At 42.6% G+C, this 20,692-nt stretch overlaps 1 protein-coding gene across 1 annotated transcript; it reads right to left on the reverse strand.

Annotated features, from left to right (window-relative positions):
- Positions 1-645: 645 nt before the first annotated feature.
- On the reverse strand, positions 646-20,212 carry senp3b (SUMO specific peptidase 3b). The gene is made up of 12 exons (XM_080867080.1): positions 20,042-20,212; positions 18,568-18,710; positions 16,372-17,046; positions 15,867-15,980; positions 13,722-13,833; positions 12,187-12,334; positions 11,154-11,201; positions 6,853-6,930; positions 3,555-3,692; positions 3,052-3,135; positions 2,875-2,925; positions 646-1,920 (listed from the first exon to the last, which is right to left on the reverse strand). Exons 2-12 carry the CDS (start codon positions 18,653-18,655, stop codon positions 1,810-1,812), a joined length of 1,647 nt encoding a protein of 548 aa, XP_080723206.1. The 5' UTR covers positions 18,656-18,710; positions 20,042-20,212; the 3' UTR covers positions 646-1,809.
- Between the last annotated feature and the right edge of the window lie 480 nt (positions 20,213-20,692).

Genomic DNA, 20,692 nt, shown 5'->3' on the forward strand with positions numbered 1-20,692 from the left:
ACATATTACCACAATCACTGACAGAGACAGGAAAAAATTAAATGCAATGTAAATATAGTTCTTTGAGCCAACAGGTCATTTCAGTTCAATCTCCCACAAGCTGTTTGTGACTAGAAAGTTTGACTAGGACTAAATTACATCTGCAGAGCTTATGGGGTGTTCCCCGTTTGCAGGAAGAAACAGTGGTTCTGATGGAGACTGCATAGCTGTCTACATCTGCGTGCCGGTTAAACACACTCTTTCAAAATGCTAATGTCCACATTTTGGACAAAGGTTTGAAAGAGGAGTGAACGACCCTCTTTGAACAGACGTGGCGTCTCACACCGACAGCGTCTGCCATCTACGATACAGCTTTGAGATCCTTCCCAGACGCCTTAACACACATCCTGGGCCTTTTGACTTCAGTAAGTCACATGATGGGGGGCAATGGGTTCACCTGAAACCTTGGCTGAGTGTGACCCACCCCATTTTCACACCTTGGCTCATGTGATTATGTAGAGAATCAATAGGGGGTCAACGGCCCTCTTAGGGACAACAGGGCTTAAAATCTGGGACTGATTCTCAGACGAAACGTCTTGAAGAAACTGAACGTAGTCCTTCCATTACTATGATGTGGACGAGTGAAAACCTTCACACACACACACACACGTTTGCCACATATTTTTATTTTTAGCAGTCATAACGTATTGTAGAAGATATATAAAACAGCTCTCTTGCATCAGCTCCTTCTTGGAAAAAAAAAAAAGCAAAGCCAAAAACAACTATTCACAAGTTTTCTTTTGTTATAAAAAGAATAAGAGAGCACTGTATCTCCACTGTGGACATATGCCTGGTGTGTATTTGTGGTCCTCAACAAAATGGCTTTTATACTAACCAGAAAATCTAAACAAAAACAAAAAAAATAACAAGAAAAAAAACAAATCGTCTTTTTTCTTGATCTTTTATGAAACCCAAACATGTTACCACAATTACTGACAGAGATTGAAACACATTAAAAATTAAATGCATTGTAAATATACTTCTTTGAGCCATTTCAGTTCAATCGCTTTCAAGGTTTATGACTTGAAAGCGATCGAGGGGGAAAGTTTCTACTGTGTGGGCCAGCATGAGGCGGGACTCATGGATGCTGCAGAAATCCAACTTTCCCTGAGATTCACCAGAAAAAAGTTTTACCTGCCAACATAACCATGGATTCCCACTAAACTCCAGCTGAGCAGACCGCAGGAAACTGTTAAAAATATTGTACATGGAAGTTTCACACTGTAATACACTGGCAAACATTTTGTGCTGAACAGCTCGTCCACAACGGTGGCCATTGCATGGGGTACGTTTCATTTGCAAAGATGTCAAGTAATGACTGGCTGGATGGAAAAGTCACTGCAGCCCTCTAAACACAAACTCCACTGTGGGACTTCCCTTCATACCTCCTGGACGCAGGCTTTTCCGTACCTCAGTGCTCCCTCTCCAACCAGAAAACTAGTGGACTATCTTTACACGGATAACTAGCACATCCCCAAAATAAGACAGCTAGTCTTGGCCTCTCACAACCACAAAGAACTATGACAGATATTTAAATCAGTGTTTTTCAAACAAACCGAGGGAAGCAGAACCTGAAAAAATAAAGTCAAACAATGTTCGCATCTAGAAGAATTTCTCTGCATGGTGGAAGAGAAAAAGTTAGGTTTGTAATGTTTATTTTCCCCCAGTCACTTGCTCCCATTTTCCTCTTGTTTTAACACTGTCCCTCCATCCTGTTAGACTTCAGGGACGGAGCAGGTGTAGCTGGCCACAAACGATGGAAATGAAGGGTCACACCATAAGCTTGCAGTGACACAGTTCTTTGTACATCTGTCTTCTGAGGCGGGGCATGTCTTGCTGCCCAAAGTTGAACTGCTGCCCGAGTGCCAGACACTTGCAGTACTGCAGGATAGCAGATAAGGAAAGGTCAGGGTCAGATACTGAAACACATTTAAAACAATCTGATGTGTGGTAATTACCATCTATGCAGTAGGTACATGTTTCCCTCATAAATGCTATAAAGAAGTGGAACAGACTAATCCAAATTGTCTATGGCTAGCTCTCAACAACGAGAGTTCGTGTTTATATCAGGGCTGGGCGATATATCGAGTATATTTGATACGTACGATGGTTAAAATGGTTTTATCGTAACCATCGAGTGTAGGTTCCCGCACGCTGCAAATGCATCATCAATCCCCCCTCCTAGCTGGAAAATGTTCTACCTGCCACACTGTGCTGAGCATGCGTGTTTATATGCTAGCAGATGGGAGAAATATGGTGACAGCGGGAGTTTCGGACTCGCTGTCGTCTGGATTTCACGAGAAGGTTGTCGAACAACATGAATAAACTCTGCATGTCAACATCTCCCCACACACCAAAGGAAACGTTAAATACACCAGCTGTGATTAGAGCTACGACGGCCTCTGTTGAAGGAAACCGTTCACGTTATTGTTTATCGTTCCTGAAGCATATTTGTGGCCTTCTTTTGCTGCTGGTTCAGATCGTTTTGGTTGGAGAGTGACGAAACCTTTGATGTTAGACAATGTGACGTTTGCTGGGTTACATGAAGCTGAGTGTGGCTTTGTTGTTTGTGTTTAGGCACATAACCTTTTTAATTGTTGTGTTGGCCGTTTGGTGTTTGCAGAAATGGTTTCTATGAGCTTGTGGCTGAGACTTGGAAGTTTCTGTGGATACCACACACGTTGATATTTACATAAAAAACCCGACCTCACTGAGGCTCACACTGCAGCCCACCCCCTTTGCTGCTCAAGACATATCGCGATATAGCCAAACAATATGGCAATATTAGAGTTTCCTCATATCACCCAGCCCTCATGCACACTGTAGAAAACTCACCTGTAACACAAAAGCCCCACAGTCACTGTCATTGTTCTGGCGGCCCACATTCTGCAACATTACAAATACATTAGCATTAGCAATGGTACCATTTCAACTAAAGTCTACTTCTCGTTTGATTTTTACTCAAAGTCTCACCAGAGCTTTGGTAAGTGTTATAAAGAAAAGTCGTGTTACCATTTTGAAAAAGCCGGTCCATCCTGTCAGGAAGTCTTGCTGGTCTTTTTTGATGGCTTCAGCTTGCAGGTATTTGTAAATGTGCTGGAATCAAAATGAACACGTTCAAAGAGACTGAGACACCTGTTTCCAAAAACAGGGATTCTGACTTTGAGCAGTAGATTCATGGATACACTATAGGTGTGACAGCCCGCCCTCTCCTATCAGCAACTGAATCACTGGCAGGACAGACAGAGCAGCAGCTCTGGACCCGAACATTTGGGTTTAACACAACCCAACTGAAGAGGTTACAAAAACTTTGGTCTTTTACAACAAATTTGCAGTGTTAAAAAATACTAAGTTTTTTTAAAAAGCAACAATATTAGCTACCAGAAATATCACGCAGCTGCTTATTTGCTACTATTAATCATTTTGACAGAATAAGCATCTATACCCACTGACCTTTCTTCAAAAACCGTTCTATCATCCACTCATTCCTTTTCCAAAAGCTGCCTGATCCCTACCTTTGGGCAACGCCTGTTCAAAGTCCTCTGAGAGTCAAAGTAGGTGATGGCTCGACGAGGAATGTCAACGCTGACCAGCGACCAGTGGACCTCAAGATGGATGGGGATCAACAACAGATCCTTCTGAAAGATGTCGACCTGATAAATGAACAGAAATAAACGAGAGTTTGAGAGACGTAACAAAAATCTTGGTTAAGCTGTCGGTTTTCAATTATACGATGCCCCCACCCTGTAACACTAAGCCAGCAGTGCTCCTAATGTGGTCTGAAGCAATGTAACCAACACACAGATGGAAAAGCTTGTAAAGTGGTGTATGCGGCTGCTAGCCAAGAGCTAATTCAGTTATGAACCAAACAAAGCCAGACGCTAACAATGTGAGAAGTATGTTCTTCCTACTAAGACAAGCAGATGAGTAAGGCTGTCATCACATCATCGCTTTCAGTTCTATAAAAACCCGTCACAACATTTTTCCATGGGATTTTACAGGTACTGCAGATAAACCACATGCAAGTATTTCATTGCTTTGGTGTATATTTGTTACACGTTTCAGACCAAACTAATTTTACTCACATTTATCCAAAAACACCTTGATGATCAAAGATAGTTTTACACAGAATATTCTCAAAAAACTAACAGCATTGAATATGATAATATATGGTAACATGTGATATTAAACAATGATATATTAATATAACAAGACGAGGACGGAGTAATGTCCATGGCTGCTCTGCTGCTTCGGGACCTGGACGACTGCAATTGATTCAACCATGAATTCTGACCATGTCCAGCCATCAGGTCACTCAGTAAGCTTAACCACAGGTGGGCAATGCAGCAGGACTGAATATTGTCTAATATTTCATTATGTTTGATTATCTTAAAATGTGTGAACAAGACAAACGTGCAAGAAACTAAGAAATGAGGAACGGGGCATATCCTTGCTCAACAATGCTGGATGATCAGGGTCGAACAGAAACGGAGGCACACACGTTATCTCAACAAAAAACTTTAAAGTAAAACTTTAATCTCCAGACACTCGTGGGATCTTTTTAGTCATCAGATCGTAAGGTTGCATGATGATGATGATGATGTGCCTTCTATGTGTATAATATTAGGATGAGATTTAGAAACCAAAACTATTTTATATTTACAAGTGAGCTGGAACTGTGGATAAACAATTACAATTTAAATGTTAAAAAATATTCTGTTTAAACCTTTGAAAAAATAAATTGTAATTGTGCTGTTTATATTATTCCTCTCATGAAAACTGGGACGGGCTTTCAAATCTTAACTTGGAGAAGCAGCTAACTAAACGTATAAAGTTGACTGTTTTTTATTCAAGCACTAAAAGAGCGAGTCAGGATGGCTCCTTTCAGGGGTTTGTAACAAGCTGTAACAGTAATCATGTAAAGACAACATGCTTATCTGAAACTATACAGGAGACAGTTTAAGTTCATTTTGTAACAAAGAACCTTTGAAGTTTGAAAGAACTGGACTCAGTTTCAGATGAACTCTCCGTGCTCTGCTTGCTGCAGAGCTCTTATGTTTGAAATACAAACTAGACTTTTGTCTTAACCAAAGTTAGTCTGACGCCTTGTTTTTGACTAAAGATCCCAGAGAAGATCAAAATGGTCCATTGGTAGTGTCAGTAGATACCAAATAAAAAAGCTGAACCACAGTGGTTTTTGGACAAACAGCTGATTTCCATCTAAAGCCAAAGCACAGAGCAGACACAACTGTGCGTACAGCTCAGGCTTTGTTATGTTTGAATGAAAAGAGCACATAAACAGTCAGATCTAAAAAAAAAAACTAAGACATAAAAATATATGTTCATTTTCATTTTGATGTCACAACGTTCTTTGAAAGTTCAAACTGAAGCAAACTGACATTTACAGCACTGAGCCATCAGAAAATGGTCAACGGTCAGAAATGTACTGAAACATGCAAACACACATGGAAATCTAAGGCAAAAATACATTTGGTGAGACCAGCCTGAACTCTCAGGTTCAGTAAAAACTTTCTAGCTTGAATAAAGATCAGTCCAAAGGTCTTCTTTGTTCCCTTTGTTCCCTTGAGAAGGGAACAAAGGGAACAAAGGGAGGAATCTTGAGGATTCCAGTTTCAACATCTCTGAGGTCCAAACCCTGAGTGGGTCATTCTACGACTGACCAGGTTTCATTGTTTTTCTATCCAGGTCTTTGCTGCATTACCTGTGTGTTTGACATCGCTGCTGTAAAATAAAGCAGTCAGATGCTTTCCAGCTGGAACTGAAGGGTGGCGCAAAATCTCAGTTTGTTCTGCATTCAGTATTACTTCAGGTTTAAGAAGATCCTGAGCTGGCTGACATGCAGTCTCTGTTGTACAGACGAGACCGTTACTGCACCTGTTCATCTACAATCTGAAGCTAAAATCTCACATTTGGACGCATCACTCTATCAGACTGGTTGCCACCAATTTTTAGTGTAGTTGTTGAGTTGTCTGGCACTCCTCAGCTTGTTGTCAGTTTACCCTGCTTCTTTAGATATTTAAGACAGCTACTACTACTTTTGTCTTCCACTTGTCCAGTTTCTTGACTGCATACAATGCCAACATCTGCAGGAGTTTACAGGAAAAAGCTCTTTTTGTCACCGTGTTGGTCACAGAACTACACAGCAGTGTTCAAACAAAAGAAATCTGAACCAATTATGTGTTTCGAAACTGTGACAATGTTTCATCCCCCAGAAAAAAACTACTGCTCAACACCACTCGGGTCTTTCTCCTTGGAAGCAAAGACTTCAAGAAATGGGCGGCTGGCTCAAGACCTTTGTGGAGTTAGTAAAGTGAGAAGACTAATCTGTGTAGTTTTAAAAGCAGAGGGTTTTCCCCACTCTTACTCCAGATGTGTAAGAAAACCCCACGGACAGTGAGGCTTTAACCTAGACCAGTGCAGATCATACAATCATGCATCACACACAGAGTCGTATAGAGATTCTTTGACTCTGATATTATGTACCGACTTAATGAAAAACTCAAACTCTTCTAAGCAGATGAAACACGGTTTCCACTCGTGTGCAGCCTGTCATGACGTTTGAAATGTGCTACTGATGTTCAGAAAGTTCTTAGTTGCAACTGTCTGCATGAGAGGTCTGAATTATTTAGACCACCTTCATAAATTTGTGTTACATTGTAATTTAAAGACAAGACTGAATGTCTTTTATCATCCAGCTCTAACGACACTCCTCATTGTTTTATTCCTGCATATTGATACAAAGTGTTAATATGCTGCTAAACTACTCCGAGTATGTTGGCCACATTCACTTACATTTTTTGTCCACCGTTTGACTCCTTCGTAGCCTTTTGTCCTTAGCTTATCGTAAAAGAAGCTGTTGAAAAAATGGACCTGAAAAAGAAAAAAAATGATTTTGATTGATGACAGTAAACATGTAGTAATGGGATTACACAGACCATTACTACGGGAGCAGCAAGGCTCCAGTCATCGCAGCCAGAGACAGGACTCGGCACAGTCCAACGTTTTGTTTTTATTTTTTTACCATCATAACATGACAGCAAAAGGAAAAAAGCTCCTTAATCCATAATTGGCAGCTCGTTATACCCGTCTGCTGATAGCCACACATCCTGCCAGGCGTGTTTCCACACTTTATAAAAAGAACATCAATTAGCATTCAGACAAACTCTGTGAGGCCCAGGTGGACGAGAACAACAGATAAGACTGGTTTTGGTTTTTCCAGCTGGGGTGGACAAGGCTGAGCATCAGGCCTTCAAACCTCGGCCTGTGCTTCGAGGTTTCCGATGGTTAGAACGACTCAGGGGTGTTGAACCCCGACTATTATGACAAGTTACTCTAAACATGTTACAAATTATCTCCACTACATAAAGACATACTTGAGAAAAACTAAAAAAAAATTTGTTATTCATTAAATCTTTGTTGGTTGAAACTATCTTGGAGCCGTGGGAGCAGCCATGTTTTTTCGCACACAATGCATTCTGGGACGATGACGTGTATTGGTTGTCGGTAGTATAGGTGCTTTCGTTCAGCTAACCTGTTTTGTTTTTTAAAGTGTAGCAACCGTATTAATTAACTTGCCTATTACCTGGTTACGACTTGGTAGACCAGCACTATGCGGTCTTTGAGTCTGATGTTATTAGCCATGTCTGGGCCCAAACTCAGCTGCAAAAGTCAAATGATCACTGCGGCATTACTGAGAGTTAAAAAACTGTCTAAAGTTGTTCATCTGTAATAAAATGATCAGTGTGGCTGCTCTGCCAGGTGTATCAATTAAGTTTAATATCCAGGCATCCATGAAAACTGAATTTATGACATTTAACTGAATTAGGAGTTAGCAGGAAGTTAGCTCACTAGTTTCCATCTAAATATAATATACAGTGGAACCCCGAATTATGAAATTAATTCGTTCCAGAGGGTCTTTCGTAAGTCAAATTTTCCTAAGTCGAAGCACCTTTTTCCATCGCCTTTTGAGTGAGGCGATGCTGGCTGAAGACGAAGTTCTTGGTGGAGGAGGTTGAAGAAAGCATACGCATGCATGCATACATACGTACATGTACATAACATTATGGAATTTAATTTAATTTTTTAAAATTTTCTATATTATCCATTTCGTTACGCGGGCACTTTGCCGTACCACGGGCAGAAATATTGCCGTTAAGTGCCTTCGTAACTTGAATTTTTCGTTAAATGGGGTCTTTGTAAGCCGGGGTTCCACTGTACCTGTACCACTGTGTTCTGACTGAGAGATTTATTATCAAATTCAAACGTACAGCTCTGCTATCTCCTCCAACATAAATGAAGACTAAACAGCAGTGACGTTTGTAGGGTTACTGAAGTTGGGCTAGCTGATATATAATGATGTGCTACGTGAACGCTATGTTAGCATAACATAAACAGTAAAGCTGGAGGATGAACGCTAACAAACTGAGGACTTTTTTCCCACTTGATAAAAGTTCATATGAGAGTTCCCAATGGTTAGGGACGAATGTAATCGCATGGCAGGATGCTGTAAACGGACCAAACTTCAGTCAGGACTGAGATAATCCATCCACAATACCAGGTTAGTCATTAATATACTGCTGCTACATGGGCTGGGCTGCAGTTACATCGTAAGGGTTTAAAATCTGAGCTTTAAAATGATTGGCGGTAATAAAAACCGTGAGAAGCTGACAGTGATCACTGACTGTTTTTAGGGGCTTGTTGAGTTTAAATCGAACAAGATACAAAACATTAAAACATGTTAAAAACACAACAGTCTTATTAAAGGCAGACTACTTTGGGCCCGGAAGCAGGATTCATCACGTTATCACTTAAAGACCGGATACCGGTCATGGAGGCTAACAAGGGCTGCCCAAAGAACATCTGGATTAAGACAAACGCTCTGAGACGCCGTTGCCATTGGCAAGCAGTAGCCGCATAGACACCAGTAGTTTTCCCTCACTCTCTCGTCATCGTTTGACGGATTGTTTTCATCTTCATCTAAACTAAGTGCTGGTTGACTGTTTTCGGTTTGCTCTGGTTCAAACTGGAAAGGTTGAACAGAAGTGATTTCCAGTGCGCTGCTAACTGTGAACTGGATGCGGTGCAACCGTGTGACGTCACTACCCAGAGTGCATTGAGAAGTAAATAACAATGGCGACCTACTGGTAAATCGGTTTTATATAAAATGTGCTTAGAAGGAAAACATTTAGTATATTTTAATACCACATGTGTTATTGAAAGCACAGTACACATTTTAGCGCAAACATGTCTTAATAACCGGGGTTCCCTTTAAACTAACATAATCATCCTGCTGTAACCAGGTAAATCCATTTGTTTATTAATTAATGTACTAACAGGGACTTAGAAGAGAGGGACGCAATGTTTAAAGTTTAACATTTAACTGTTTTACTCTTTGGTGCTGTTGAGGACACGATATTGTTCTTTCTTGGTTATTTGTATTTAAATCATTTGCTCAAGTTTGGTTTGTTTTTGTCTGGCAGCAGAACGATTAGACACAAGAAGGTGTTGGTGGTGTACCGGGGGCTTCTGTTTAGAACTATGCTTCCTCATCCCCGTCACCCAGCCATCTTTTTACTCTCAGGTCAATCTGCCAGGGGAGAGCTAACGGAGCCTACGCTACCTTTGACTGCACTGGCTACAGCGGCCTGGCTAGTTACGGGTTTTTCCAATCAGTGATCCTGGCCTCCACAAACGGGCTACATTTATTACATGTATTTCTTATTCATTAACATCTGACCTAATGAGCAGGAAAGTGCAGGAGGAACAGGTCAAGAGGCCACACTGCTAACAAGTCGGCTATGAGCTAAGCTAGTGAATCGCTGAAGACACAGTGAGTGAAAACTGAAAATAACTAGTGTGTGAATCAGAGAGTGCTCTGGACAAACCACGTGAAGATTACACTCTGAAATAAGACGTTATCTGTAAGTTTCCAATTAAATCGACTACACAGATAAGCTACACAAAAACAACAGTGTATGTTTGAAAAGGAACAGAGAGTGATACAGTACAGACAGCAAACATCAAGTGATGAGGAATAGTCAGGCCCCATCTTATCTTAATGACCTTGTAGTACCATATCACCCTATTAGAGCACTTCACTCTCGCTCTGCAGGCCTACTTGTTGTTCCTAGAGTATTTAAAAGTAGAATGGGAGGCAGAGCCTTCAGTTTTCAGGCCCCTCTTCTGTGGAACCAGCTTCCAGTTTGGATTCGGGAGACAGACACCATCTGTACTTTCAAGATTAGGCTTCAAACTTTCCTTTTTGCTAAAGCATATAGTTAGGGCTGGACCAGGTGACCCTGAATCCTCCCTTAGTTATGCTGCAGTAGGTGTAGGCTGCTGGGGGATTCCCATGATGCACTGGGTGTTTCTTCTTCACTAACTGTGTGTTAGTAGACCTCTCTGCACTGAATCGTTAGTTACTGTTAATCTCTTCCACAGCTTGTCTTCGTCCCGTCTTCCTCCATCACCCCAACAGATCCCGTTAGATGGCCCCGCCCCTCCCTGAGCCTGGTTCTGCCGGAGGTTTCTTCCTGTTAAAAGGGAGTTTTTCCTTCCCACTGTCACCACAGCGCTTGCTCATAGGGGGTCATGTGATTGTTGGCTTTTCTGTTTTCTTTGCACTATTGTAGGATCTCCAACCTGATAATATAAAGCGGTTTGAGGCAACTGTGTTGATTTGGTGCTCTATAATTAACACTGAATTGAACTACACCAATTCAAATAATCAATAGTTTCTGCTCTAAATATATTATTATTATTATTCAGTTATTAGACCCTCCACAAAAATATTTACCATAATAACAATGAAAAACGAAGGAACATATCACAGCTGTAAGATCTTTGTATACTCAGTTTATATATTCTGAGTGGCTGTTTTCATTATGATACATCAAGTATTTGATGTAGTTGATCTTGTGCACTGATGTATCGAGTGAAGCATGGTTTCAGTGTGTTCAGCACAGAAGGTTCAAACAAGGCTGAAGAATCTCAGAAGATGTTACATATGGCTTTTGCAACGACACAATAATAACTGTGGGTAGGTAAACCATCCACAGCACAAGCTGCAACAGTTTCGTTTGCAGCTTCCTCACCTTCTTTGGCACAGAGTCCATGACCAGCTCACCGTACATGTTCATCACCTGAATAACACAAAAACAATGTAAGAATTAAAGTGCAAAGAGAAATGTTCTCAGGCAGCAACACTTTTGATACAATTCTCTTTACTTTTAAGGCCCGAGTGTGAAACCAAGCAGCCGTTTTCATAAACACAGTCTGATTTTAAAGCCTCGCTGAGGGCCTAAACTTTGCACACGCATCTGCTCTGGTGAAAACGTACATATTTTATGGGTCTGGCATGTGGACAGTACAAAATGATTCTGCATACATGGTTCCACCTGTGTGGGTGAAATTTGGTACACGTGTGCAACTTTCCAAGATCAGTTCAGAGAAGCTTTGAGACAAACCCAACAGGAAGTCTGCCGTTTGTCATTTCCAGATATTACACTTTGTGGTTGACAAGGAATGTTGAAACTTTGGTTTGGAAAGTCTTCAGTAGTTTGTTTTACAGTTTGCCTCAAAGTTACGACAGGAAGCACAAACCTGCATATTTGACGTGATCGTTGAGGAGTTTGATTTAAATATGATTAGAGGAAATGGCTCAACTGCACCACTCCACCTCCAGCCAACTGAAATTTTCAATTCAGTTCAGTTCAGTTTAACTTCGATAGCCCCAAAGCACAACAGCAGTCGCTTCATGGCACTTTATTCTGGAAGGTAAAGACTCTACAATAAACCAAAGAGTGAGTGTCCTGTCATCACTGCTCACAGCTTTAATTTGTTTTGCTTTTCTTGATGATGAAACATTGGATGTTGTAACATCTGGACTTTGGAGAACGAGAACATATACTGACGTACCTAACTCAGCCGATGCCATGCACCTGCATCATTTACAGCACGTACAAGTTACGAAGTATTAACAGCAGTATCTCTAAAATGTGCCACCGCAGGAACAACACAGGTGTACTGAATCACATTTTAATGACTCCCTTTGGACTTAGGTGCACTAATGCCTAAGATTAAGTCAAAATTCCCCCCAAAAGCCCCAGTTAGAGTGTACTAGCATACCTGGTCATTGAGCCAGTTCTGTCCATACAGAGTGCCCAGGTCGTCCATGGTCAGAACATGCCGCTTGTAGTTGACTCTGAAGGTTTTAGCTACAACAGATCCTGATGAGCGGTGGAAGGAGTGTATTAGATGTTGGACCACTGCTTTTCTAAGGAAGAACGAATCAAAATCAGATGTACAGTTAGCTCCATGTATTCAGACATCGCTAATGAAAGCTTTCACTACACAGCCCAAATCAAAGGATCGCTACAGCAAGTGAAAGAGGACACCTTTGCTGCAAAAACAAAACAACTGCAGTTACATAGTGATTCTGTGAACATTAAGTTGTGAGTTGTGAAAACAAAGCTTAACGTCTCATTCACCCAAACATTCATGCAAGCATGTTTCTGTACATCTAAGAGCTTTTATCCATCTCCACACGCCGCTGAATGCCTCACGAGCAACTCAAGATTCTGCAGCTTCCCCAAGGATACTGAAGCATGCAGCCTGGAAAAGCTAATGGATAAAGAAAACACCAATTTTCCGATGAGTAGATGACCTGCTCTACGTTCACAGCCACACTAACCCCGGTTCTCTGAAAACCAAGTGAGCTATGAAGTATGCCATCCTGGTGTGACCAATCACGGGAGCTCCGCTTCCACCACATCAAGAAGATGGTTCAAGCACACAGGGTCCCCAGACCCCCTCTATAGGAGCCCCTGGCTCCACACCAGGCAAGTGTTTCTTTGATGTGACCATGAAGTCCGGCAGCATGGTGAGATACCGGCTTTGGTTTTCAGAGAACTGGGGTTGCTCGTGTAACCAAACAGTGTGTATCTCACTACAGGAGACTGCATGCTCCAGAGACTATAACACCTCGACCGAGGACACGCCCGAGCTCGGTACGGAGCTAACAGCATGCTAAGCATCAAGAGTCCAGTGAGTGCACAGTCACATCAAGGCCAAAAACAAAACCCTAACACATGTGTGGGGATGCAACACCCTTAAAAAGAGAGCCCCTAAAGGGTCCACCTTCCTCTGGTGGACTTAGCAGGTCCACAGCAGAACTACCTCACTGTGGTTGGAGGGAAAGTTTCCACAGGAAGTATTGCTACATAAAATTCACTCATCCCCACACACTCCACAGGCTCAAAACTCAGCCCTGAAACTCTGACACTGCGGCTAAGTCCCAGGAGGGAACAACCTGTTTAACAGCAGGCGTCAGGCGGTGGGGCCCCTTATCAACTGCTTCATTCCCAAATGCAACATGGCTGAAATTGGAGCTAAACACACTTTAATAGTGGGAAATGCTCCCAAGTTATCCAGAAAATCCTGAAGGAGCAAAACACATTTGATTACGAGACGCACACATGTCTCAAATATGCATCAGTAAGTGATGGTGTTGAAGCTCTACGTGGTCTCAACCGCCCTCAGAGTAGTGCTGCAGATTACAGCGTAGATATGGACACCAGCTTAACCTTTACTGCACAGAAGGATGAGAGAAGGATGGTAACAACACAGAACACTGTTAACACAACAGTATCACTACGTCTCACCTGTGTGGGTGTGAGAAGTTTTCATTGAAGATGTCCTGAAGTTTCTCCACAACATCATCCACGTGGATGGGGATCAAACTGCCGTACTGCCGTAGCGACTCTTCCAGAATACCTCGAGACAGATGACAGCCACATGAATGAGGGCTGCGCCACACACAGGTATAATACAGGTAACATCATACAACATGTCCAGCTGAGATACATGCATTTACATTTGCGAGCACCAACAATGAGCAAACCCGAGCAGTGAGTTTCATACTGGCTGATGTTCAACAACAGAGGACGTCCAGCACAAACTGAAACACACTCTGTGCTCCTCCATGAAGAGCACAAGGCTGTGACGCAGCAGGGTTACAAACCTGTGAGACTGTACAAGCTCTGGCTCACGTGCTGCTAACGTTCACATGTTCCGCCTCCATCACACATGATGTTAACCATACAAACGGTCTCCCTGCTACCCTCTGGATAAATAACAGTGTGCAGCTGCAGCACTGTGGAAACGCCACATTATTCATGTTCAGTGTTTAGTGCAGTCGAGCTATAGTCTATATTCAACTCATATTCTTTGTGTCAATACTTCACTTTAACTCTTAGCTGTCACCATGTAAATGCCAGCGTTTCACCCACATTTCAAACTATCTGGGAGCAGCGAGTGACAACGTTAAGCCCCACAGCTCCCAGTTTTTAAACAAAAAGCACCAGTGAAGATGATGCTGCCATAGTTTAATGTCCACACACACTAAACAGAAGTGTCAGTCTTCCACAAAAGCACAGCAACTCGTTAGTTTTGTACTTCATTTAGATTTCATATAAACCACATTCATGAAAACGATACCGCTAAGCTGAAAACAGTTTATTTGAGAACATGAACACAAAGGTTTCATTTGTTTTTTGACAGATGTCAAACTTTAAATGAAAAACATTTGTAAGATGAAACCAACGAGCAGTTCATGTTGAGACGTCTTTTCCTCTTATCACGGCTCATTAATGACATCCAAATATTTCTTGGCCAATGATGGAAATCAGTGGAATACTCGATTACTAGGATAATCTGACCCACCTGCCACAGAGGCAACAACAGGGAACGAGTGGGTACAAAGACACAGCTCTGCTTTACACGGGTCCAGAAAGACTTTACAGAACCAGGTTGGACCGACACGGCACTGCTGACACAGTTACACACGAGACATACAAGGCCACAGACACAGCATGAACTGTTACTGATGCATCACACATGTGTGAGCATGTGTTACAGTACACTCTGTAACATGAACACTGTAGGACCTCACATTGATGCTGACATGAGAAGCAGCGCACACTGAAACACAACAGGGAGGTACACAAGGACGGACATGAACCAGGACGTCACCCAGTCACAATGAAGGGACGCACTACAGGAAACACGTGTCAGTCTAAAAGCAGTTTAGAGACTCACAGCTAAAGACAAACTCTAGACCCAACAAAGACAGCGGACACCTCAGACCCTGGACGTAAAGTCCGGATCGCTGCAGTCAAAGCAGCTGTTACGTGAGGTTTACAGCTGAGGATAACAGGACATTATGGAGGAGCAACAAGTGTGTGGACTGATTGGTGCCTCCATATATATATATATGAGATAAAAGCAATGACAGCTGGATGAATCTCGAGTTATGGGGTCCCGGGCTGCCGTGTAGAGTGTCCCCCCGACTCAGACATGTGACGTAAGGAACATGAAAACAGTTATGTGGAAACAGCCTTCCTCACTATCAGTACGACACATTCAGCATCTGCAGCTCAGACTGTTCAGTAAGGATACGTGTTTAACTCCAAGACTGATTCAAGTCTTTGGGTATTAAGACAGAGCAGACGTCATGTTTGATGCGAGCTGGCAATCACCGCTGCTGCCCGTCAGCCTCCTGCTAGACACACCGATGTTTTTCATTTTCAAAGCCTACGTCGCCTCATTCACAAGCTCTCACATTCAGAAAACCTGACCTCTTCAGCTCGCTGATATTCAAACTCGTCCAAGACTTGATGCCCATGCTGTAGAAGTTTGAAGCGCCTACGTCGCCTCGTTCTCACATTCACGACCTTGAGCGTCCGTGCTGCCCACGCTGGTACTGCACAAACATTTAAGGCAAGGCTAGAAGCATTTGTGATACATACCATTCACACAACTTGTGTGTTCTTCAGTAAGAGCCAGCTCTGCCGGCCTGACCTCTGCCTCCAGGGTCACTCGGTCCTCCTGCTTTCTTGAGGAGGAGCCGTTTATTTGCTGATCTGCCAAAGGAAAGAAATCATATTTGTTATGGAATCTGCAGACTCAGGCATTTTTATCAAATTCCAAAAATAACAGTTAAATCAATTTGGGTCAAAGGTAACTTAACTGCAACTTTTAACAGTAACAGGGAGGCTAAACTAAACTCTACTAAGCATGACGCTGCAGCGTATCACAGCTGGTGTCACTGCAGGTTATGGAAATTTATTATTATTCCCACTTATTCAAATGCCTCGTGGGGATTTTTTCACAAAAGCAGTAAAACTGGCGACTGAAGCAGACTGAAAACATCTGTTACTTTTGTTATGGTACTCTGATTGTTGCCACTGACAAAACATATCATTTTAAATGCCTGCTATTCCCATTACTTAGCATTCCCACACGAATACGTACCTCTGTCAGACTCTGTGTGCCCGTCATCACTGCCGTCATACTCCTCGTGCCCGTACGGGGGGCCCTCATACCGTTTCAGTCTCCTCTGTTCTCTTTGAGTGTTCCTTTGCCCTTTGTGGCTGCACCTGGGTCTTACGGAGCACATCCACCGGGCCTGCTGGCGCCAGCTCTTCCAGTGCTGAGAGAGCCGAAATCCAAGACCTCCACGGCATCGCAAGCGCCCGAGTCTTCTCAGAGCCCTGTACTTGCTTAGGCGGGACCTAAACAAGTCTCCCGCTTCAGCCTGGCTTAGTGCGTGAGCTACGGGGGCCTCGCCGATCTCTTCAGCCTTCTGTTCTGGTCTCTGATGATCGTGCTGCTGTGAATGAAGGTGCTCGGAAGACTGGGAAGAAAAATCTGAGATTCCCCACTCCTCCACCTCCTGGTCTCCATCCTCTTCAACATCTTCATCCTCGTTGTTTTCCAAACTCTTGCTGTCAAACTTACCCATGTCTTCACCATCAAAGTTGTTAACTTCATCGTCACCTACAGCTTCAGTCCCACCTATGCCATCTTCCTCATCCACTACATATTCACCCGTCCACACCTTTTCTTTATGTTCCAGTCTCAGGTGCATGGGGGTGGATACACTGTGATCTGACACTGGGACTATGAGGCGGTCCGCTGGAATCCCACCTATGAAACAAACAGCAGTGATTATCGACCAATCAGGCATCACGACAGCCCAAAAGTACTGCTGCAGCTCATTACAACAGGTAACAATGTATCTATGAGCTCTTCCTACACAATATAAACAAGGCACACTTATCTGTACTTATCTGTATCACATTACTTAGCAACCACCTACCAACAGGCCAAACTATCCCATTTGTAGTGAGCATGGACCTCTGACACATTAAAAAAAGCATCGTATCGTCTTCATTTCACTAAAAAATAACATCTACCCCACAGTGCTGTCCAAAGGCCTTGAGTCACCCCCTCAGGCTTACTTTGAATATTTGAACACAGCCTTAAGTAACAGCTCTAGCTGCTGCTTCAGTTTTCCTTGGGACATCATTAATTTTTTATTTTTGGAGGTTTGGTTTTTGGCCTCATTTCACTCAGTGACGTTGGGGATCTTGTCAAAATCGAAATCTGGAAAAGTATGTCCAAATTTGGGTCGACCCTGCAAAACCACGAGGAAACGTTCTGCCTGGGAACACATTCAATCATTCGTCTGTGTGTTTAGTATCGGTTAATCCGACATCCTTTGTATCCTGGCAAAGAGAGACTACCAGAGTCTGATTAGTGTTTGTTGTATGATCACCAAAAAGAGCTTAAAGACACTATAGAAAAGCAGCAGTTATAATAAGATGAGAGCATGTGTGCATACATTCAGTCCGTGTTTATTAAGGTATCGATGTGTGCTGTGATCACTCCATCCTCGATGAAATGAATGAAATATCCTGGTGGGAAACCTAAGCTGCATGCTGGTTTCACACACCACCCACGTCCACGTTTTAGATACCAAGTAGATCGGGGGTGGGGAACTCCAGGCCTCAGGTCCTGCAGGTTTTAGACCTCACACTGGGTCAACACACCTGAATCAAACGAGTTCATTCACAGGCCTCTGGAGAACTTCAAGACATGTTGAGGAGGTCATTTAAATCAGCTGACACATCTAAACCTGCAGGACACAGGCCCTCGAGGCCTGGAGTTCCCCACCCCTGATGAAGACTTTGAAATCAAAGACTTTCTGGGGCCCCTGAGGGCCACAGCTCACTGCTGGACTTCACTGGTTACTAGATCGATTTTTTTTAAATGGCATAAAAAGCAAGTTCTTAAAACATACATGAGACACAATAAAGAAAAAGGAAAACAAATTGAGGCAAGTTTTATAAACCTACACCACACTGTTGTTGAATATTCACTCATTTATCACCGACATTTAACTTCAGGGGCACAGAGAGGATGAGAAAGTCAGTGCAGGGACTCCAGCAACACGTCATCAGGGTGATGATGACCCTGATGAAGGCCACAAGTAACTCCGTAAAGTTGTTCCTCTTTACTTTTAAGTGTTGTGACATTTCATTTCAAAAATGGAAGTGACCTCGTGTCCATCAACCTCTTAGGGTTTCCACAGATGCCTGACCCAGTGGTCTGAACGTCCACCCTACTGGGGGGTAAATATTTTACACACAAACAGTGAGTGCTAACCTCCTCCTGTGTCGTTCTGCCCCACAGCGGTCAGACCCAGGTCTCTCTGCCAGCGGTTCTGGGCTAGGCTACCACCACTGTCTCGCATTATCCAAGAAAAACCCACAACCTGCGCCAGCTCGTCACCTACAAACAAACACAGTCTGCAACGGTGGGAGAGAATACAGTCAGTTCATGAAGTCCACAGTGGACATCAGAATAACACAGTAGCTGCTTCTGTCTGTTTGGATTTTTAAGTGACAAAAAGAAAACTCTATGAATCACTTTGCTTCATAGAGATGCAGTGTTATATACCAAAATGTAAAGATGAAAGTACACATTTCCATGCAGATTATTCTAGTTTGTAAATTACAACGATATGCAGTTGAGTGTTTTCACAGCATTTATACATGAGTTGATCTGATTCAGCATAGATCCAACACTGAGACAGTGCTCCATAGGCAGTACAGGACACTCAGGACCCTGGGATAGCCTGGGATATTGTATTTTGTAGGGGAGTCTCTAACACTTTAGGGCTACCGTGGACCCGCCATGTCTTACAATAAAATAAGAACTGGGTGGTTACAAAACATATTCATAAGTAGCCTATAAAAGACAACTTCACACGAATGAAAGCCTATGGTTCAATAAAAAGTAGAAGTATTAGTAAATTTCATTAATTTGACATGGCAGCGCTTTTCTAATCTTACTGAACACTTGGAATGTAAACAAGCCGTTACATAGTCTTGACTTGTTGTTACGAAGTACTGAAGCTAATTTTGGCACAATTATTACAAAACAACTACTAGGAATATAAAGGCAGTAATAATGACCTAAAACCCCCACGCCGTAATTTTACAACTAACGCGTGGGACCGTTTCAGTGGGCAGCCACAGGCTTTGCTACACAGACAGAATACACGTCCCGGTGCCTCCACGCTGCTTCACTTATCCTGCTCACTGATGTTAGTCCTGCAGTTTGTCTTGCTAGCTTCACTCCGACCACTGTGTGATGACAGCGGCATTGACAAAAAGCGACAGGAACTACACGTAGTTATGGACTTAACTGTTTACGTGCAGGATTAAAAAAATAAATTACTAAATAAATCCTCTTCTCAATAAAACTCTTCCATTATGAACACTTCTGCAGGAAATAGTCTACACCAATGCTATCTCGTGAATGCTAATAGCTAGCTTACCGTTGTTTCATCAAATTAGACTGAATAAAGCTCACACCAACTGCAAACTCCTTTTTATTATAATATATCATGACTATTGACAACCAAAGCATCAACACGAACATAAGGAATAAGGTGAAGTTATTCAAATTTGCCGAGTTCTTTAATTATCTGTTGAGTGTGCGGGCTAACCTTTGAGCTATAACCATGTTGTCCTCAGCTAGCTAAGCGGACTGTAGGCAGATACCATGCTAGCAGAAAAATAAACCGCCCAGTGTGTGTTTGTTTCCTAGCTAAATGTTGCCACTGCATGCTTACCCTTGATCTGTAGGGGTGTAGAAATCTCTATCCGCGTTCTTCTGACAGAATGTGAGCGTATTCTGTGTGCAGAACACTGACCCAAAACAAACGCTAATTGATGTTGAATCTCATTCAATGAAGTCAAGTGTGGGGTAGCTGTTTCCACACTCTCCCTCCGCTTCCTCTCTTCTTCTTGTGTTTGAAGACGATTGGCCATTAGCTGTTAGGCACTATACCGCCCCCACGTGGTATGGTGTGGTATAGCGGTTGGAAAGACTCAAACTCGGACTTCAACGTTTACCGGTTTCCTGCTTGTTTTGCCACTTTTGGTCTGCTCCCAGGGGATGAACCATTATTATGTCTACACATTGCAGACAGCCTTTGTAATAGCAAAAAAAAGTCAGGCTGTATAATTTATCTTTAGAATCTTTTTTCCATATGTACTGCCCATTTATGTTTGCACATTGCAATAAATCACTTCATATGCTTTTTTTTTTTTGGCAAAATAAAGAAATAAGGGATGGCACAAGCCTTTGGTCCTAGAGCTGCTGTGCAAACAGAACCATTAGAAATTATTCAGGTGATTCTTTCATTGTTGGTCTGCTCCAGGCCGTGCAGACCATCATGGAACTAAAGGAAACCAGATTCACACGCAACAGGTTCTGTCCA

Source organism: Rhamphochromis sp. 'chilingali' (assembly GCF_963969265.1).
Source record: "Rhamphochromis sp. 'chilingali' genome assembly, chromosome: 1".
Taxonomy (NCBI): Eukaryota; Metazoa; Chordata; class Actinopteri; order Cichliformes; family Cichlidae; genus Rhamphochromis; species Rhamphochromis sp. 'chilingali'.

What these genes read in the sequence shown, in the direction of transcription:
- senp3b (XM_080867080.1), bottom strand. Translation starts at nt 18,655, where the DNA reads ATGCGAGACAGTGGTGGTAGCCTAGCCCAGAACCGCTGGCAGAGAGAC. An exon ending in GCACACAGAGTCTGACAGAG is followed by an intron (nt 15,981 to 16,371) that starts GTACGTATTCGT and finishes TTCCTTTGGCAG; the next exon opens with ATCAGCAAATAAACGGCTCC. An exon ending in GGACCGGCTTTTTCAAAATG is followed by an intron (nt 2,926 to 3,051) that starts GTAACACGACTT and finishes GTAATGTTGCAG; the next exon opens with AATGTGGGCCGCCAGAACAA.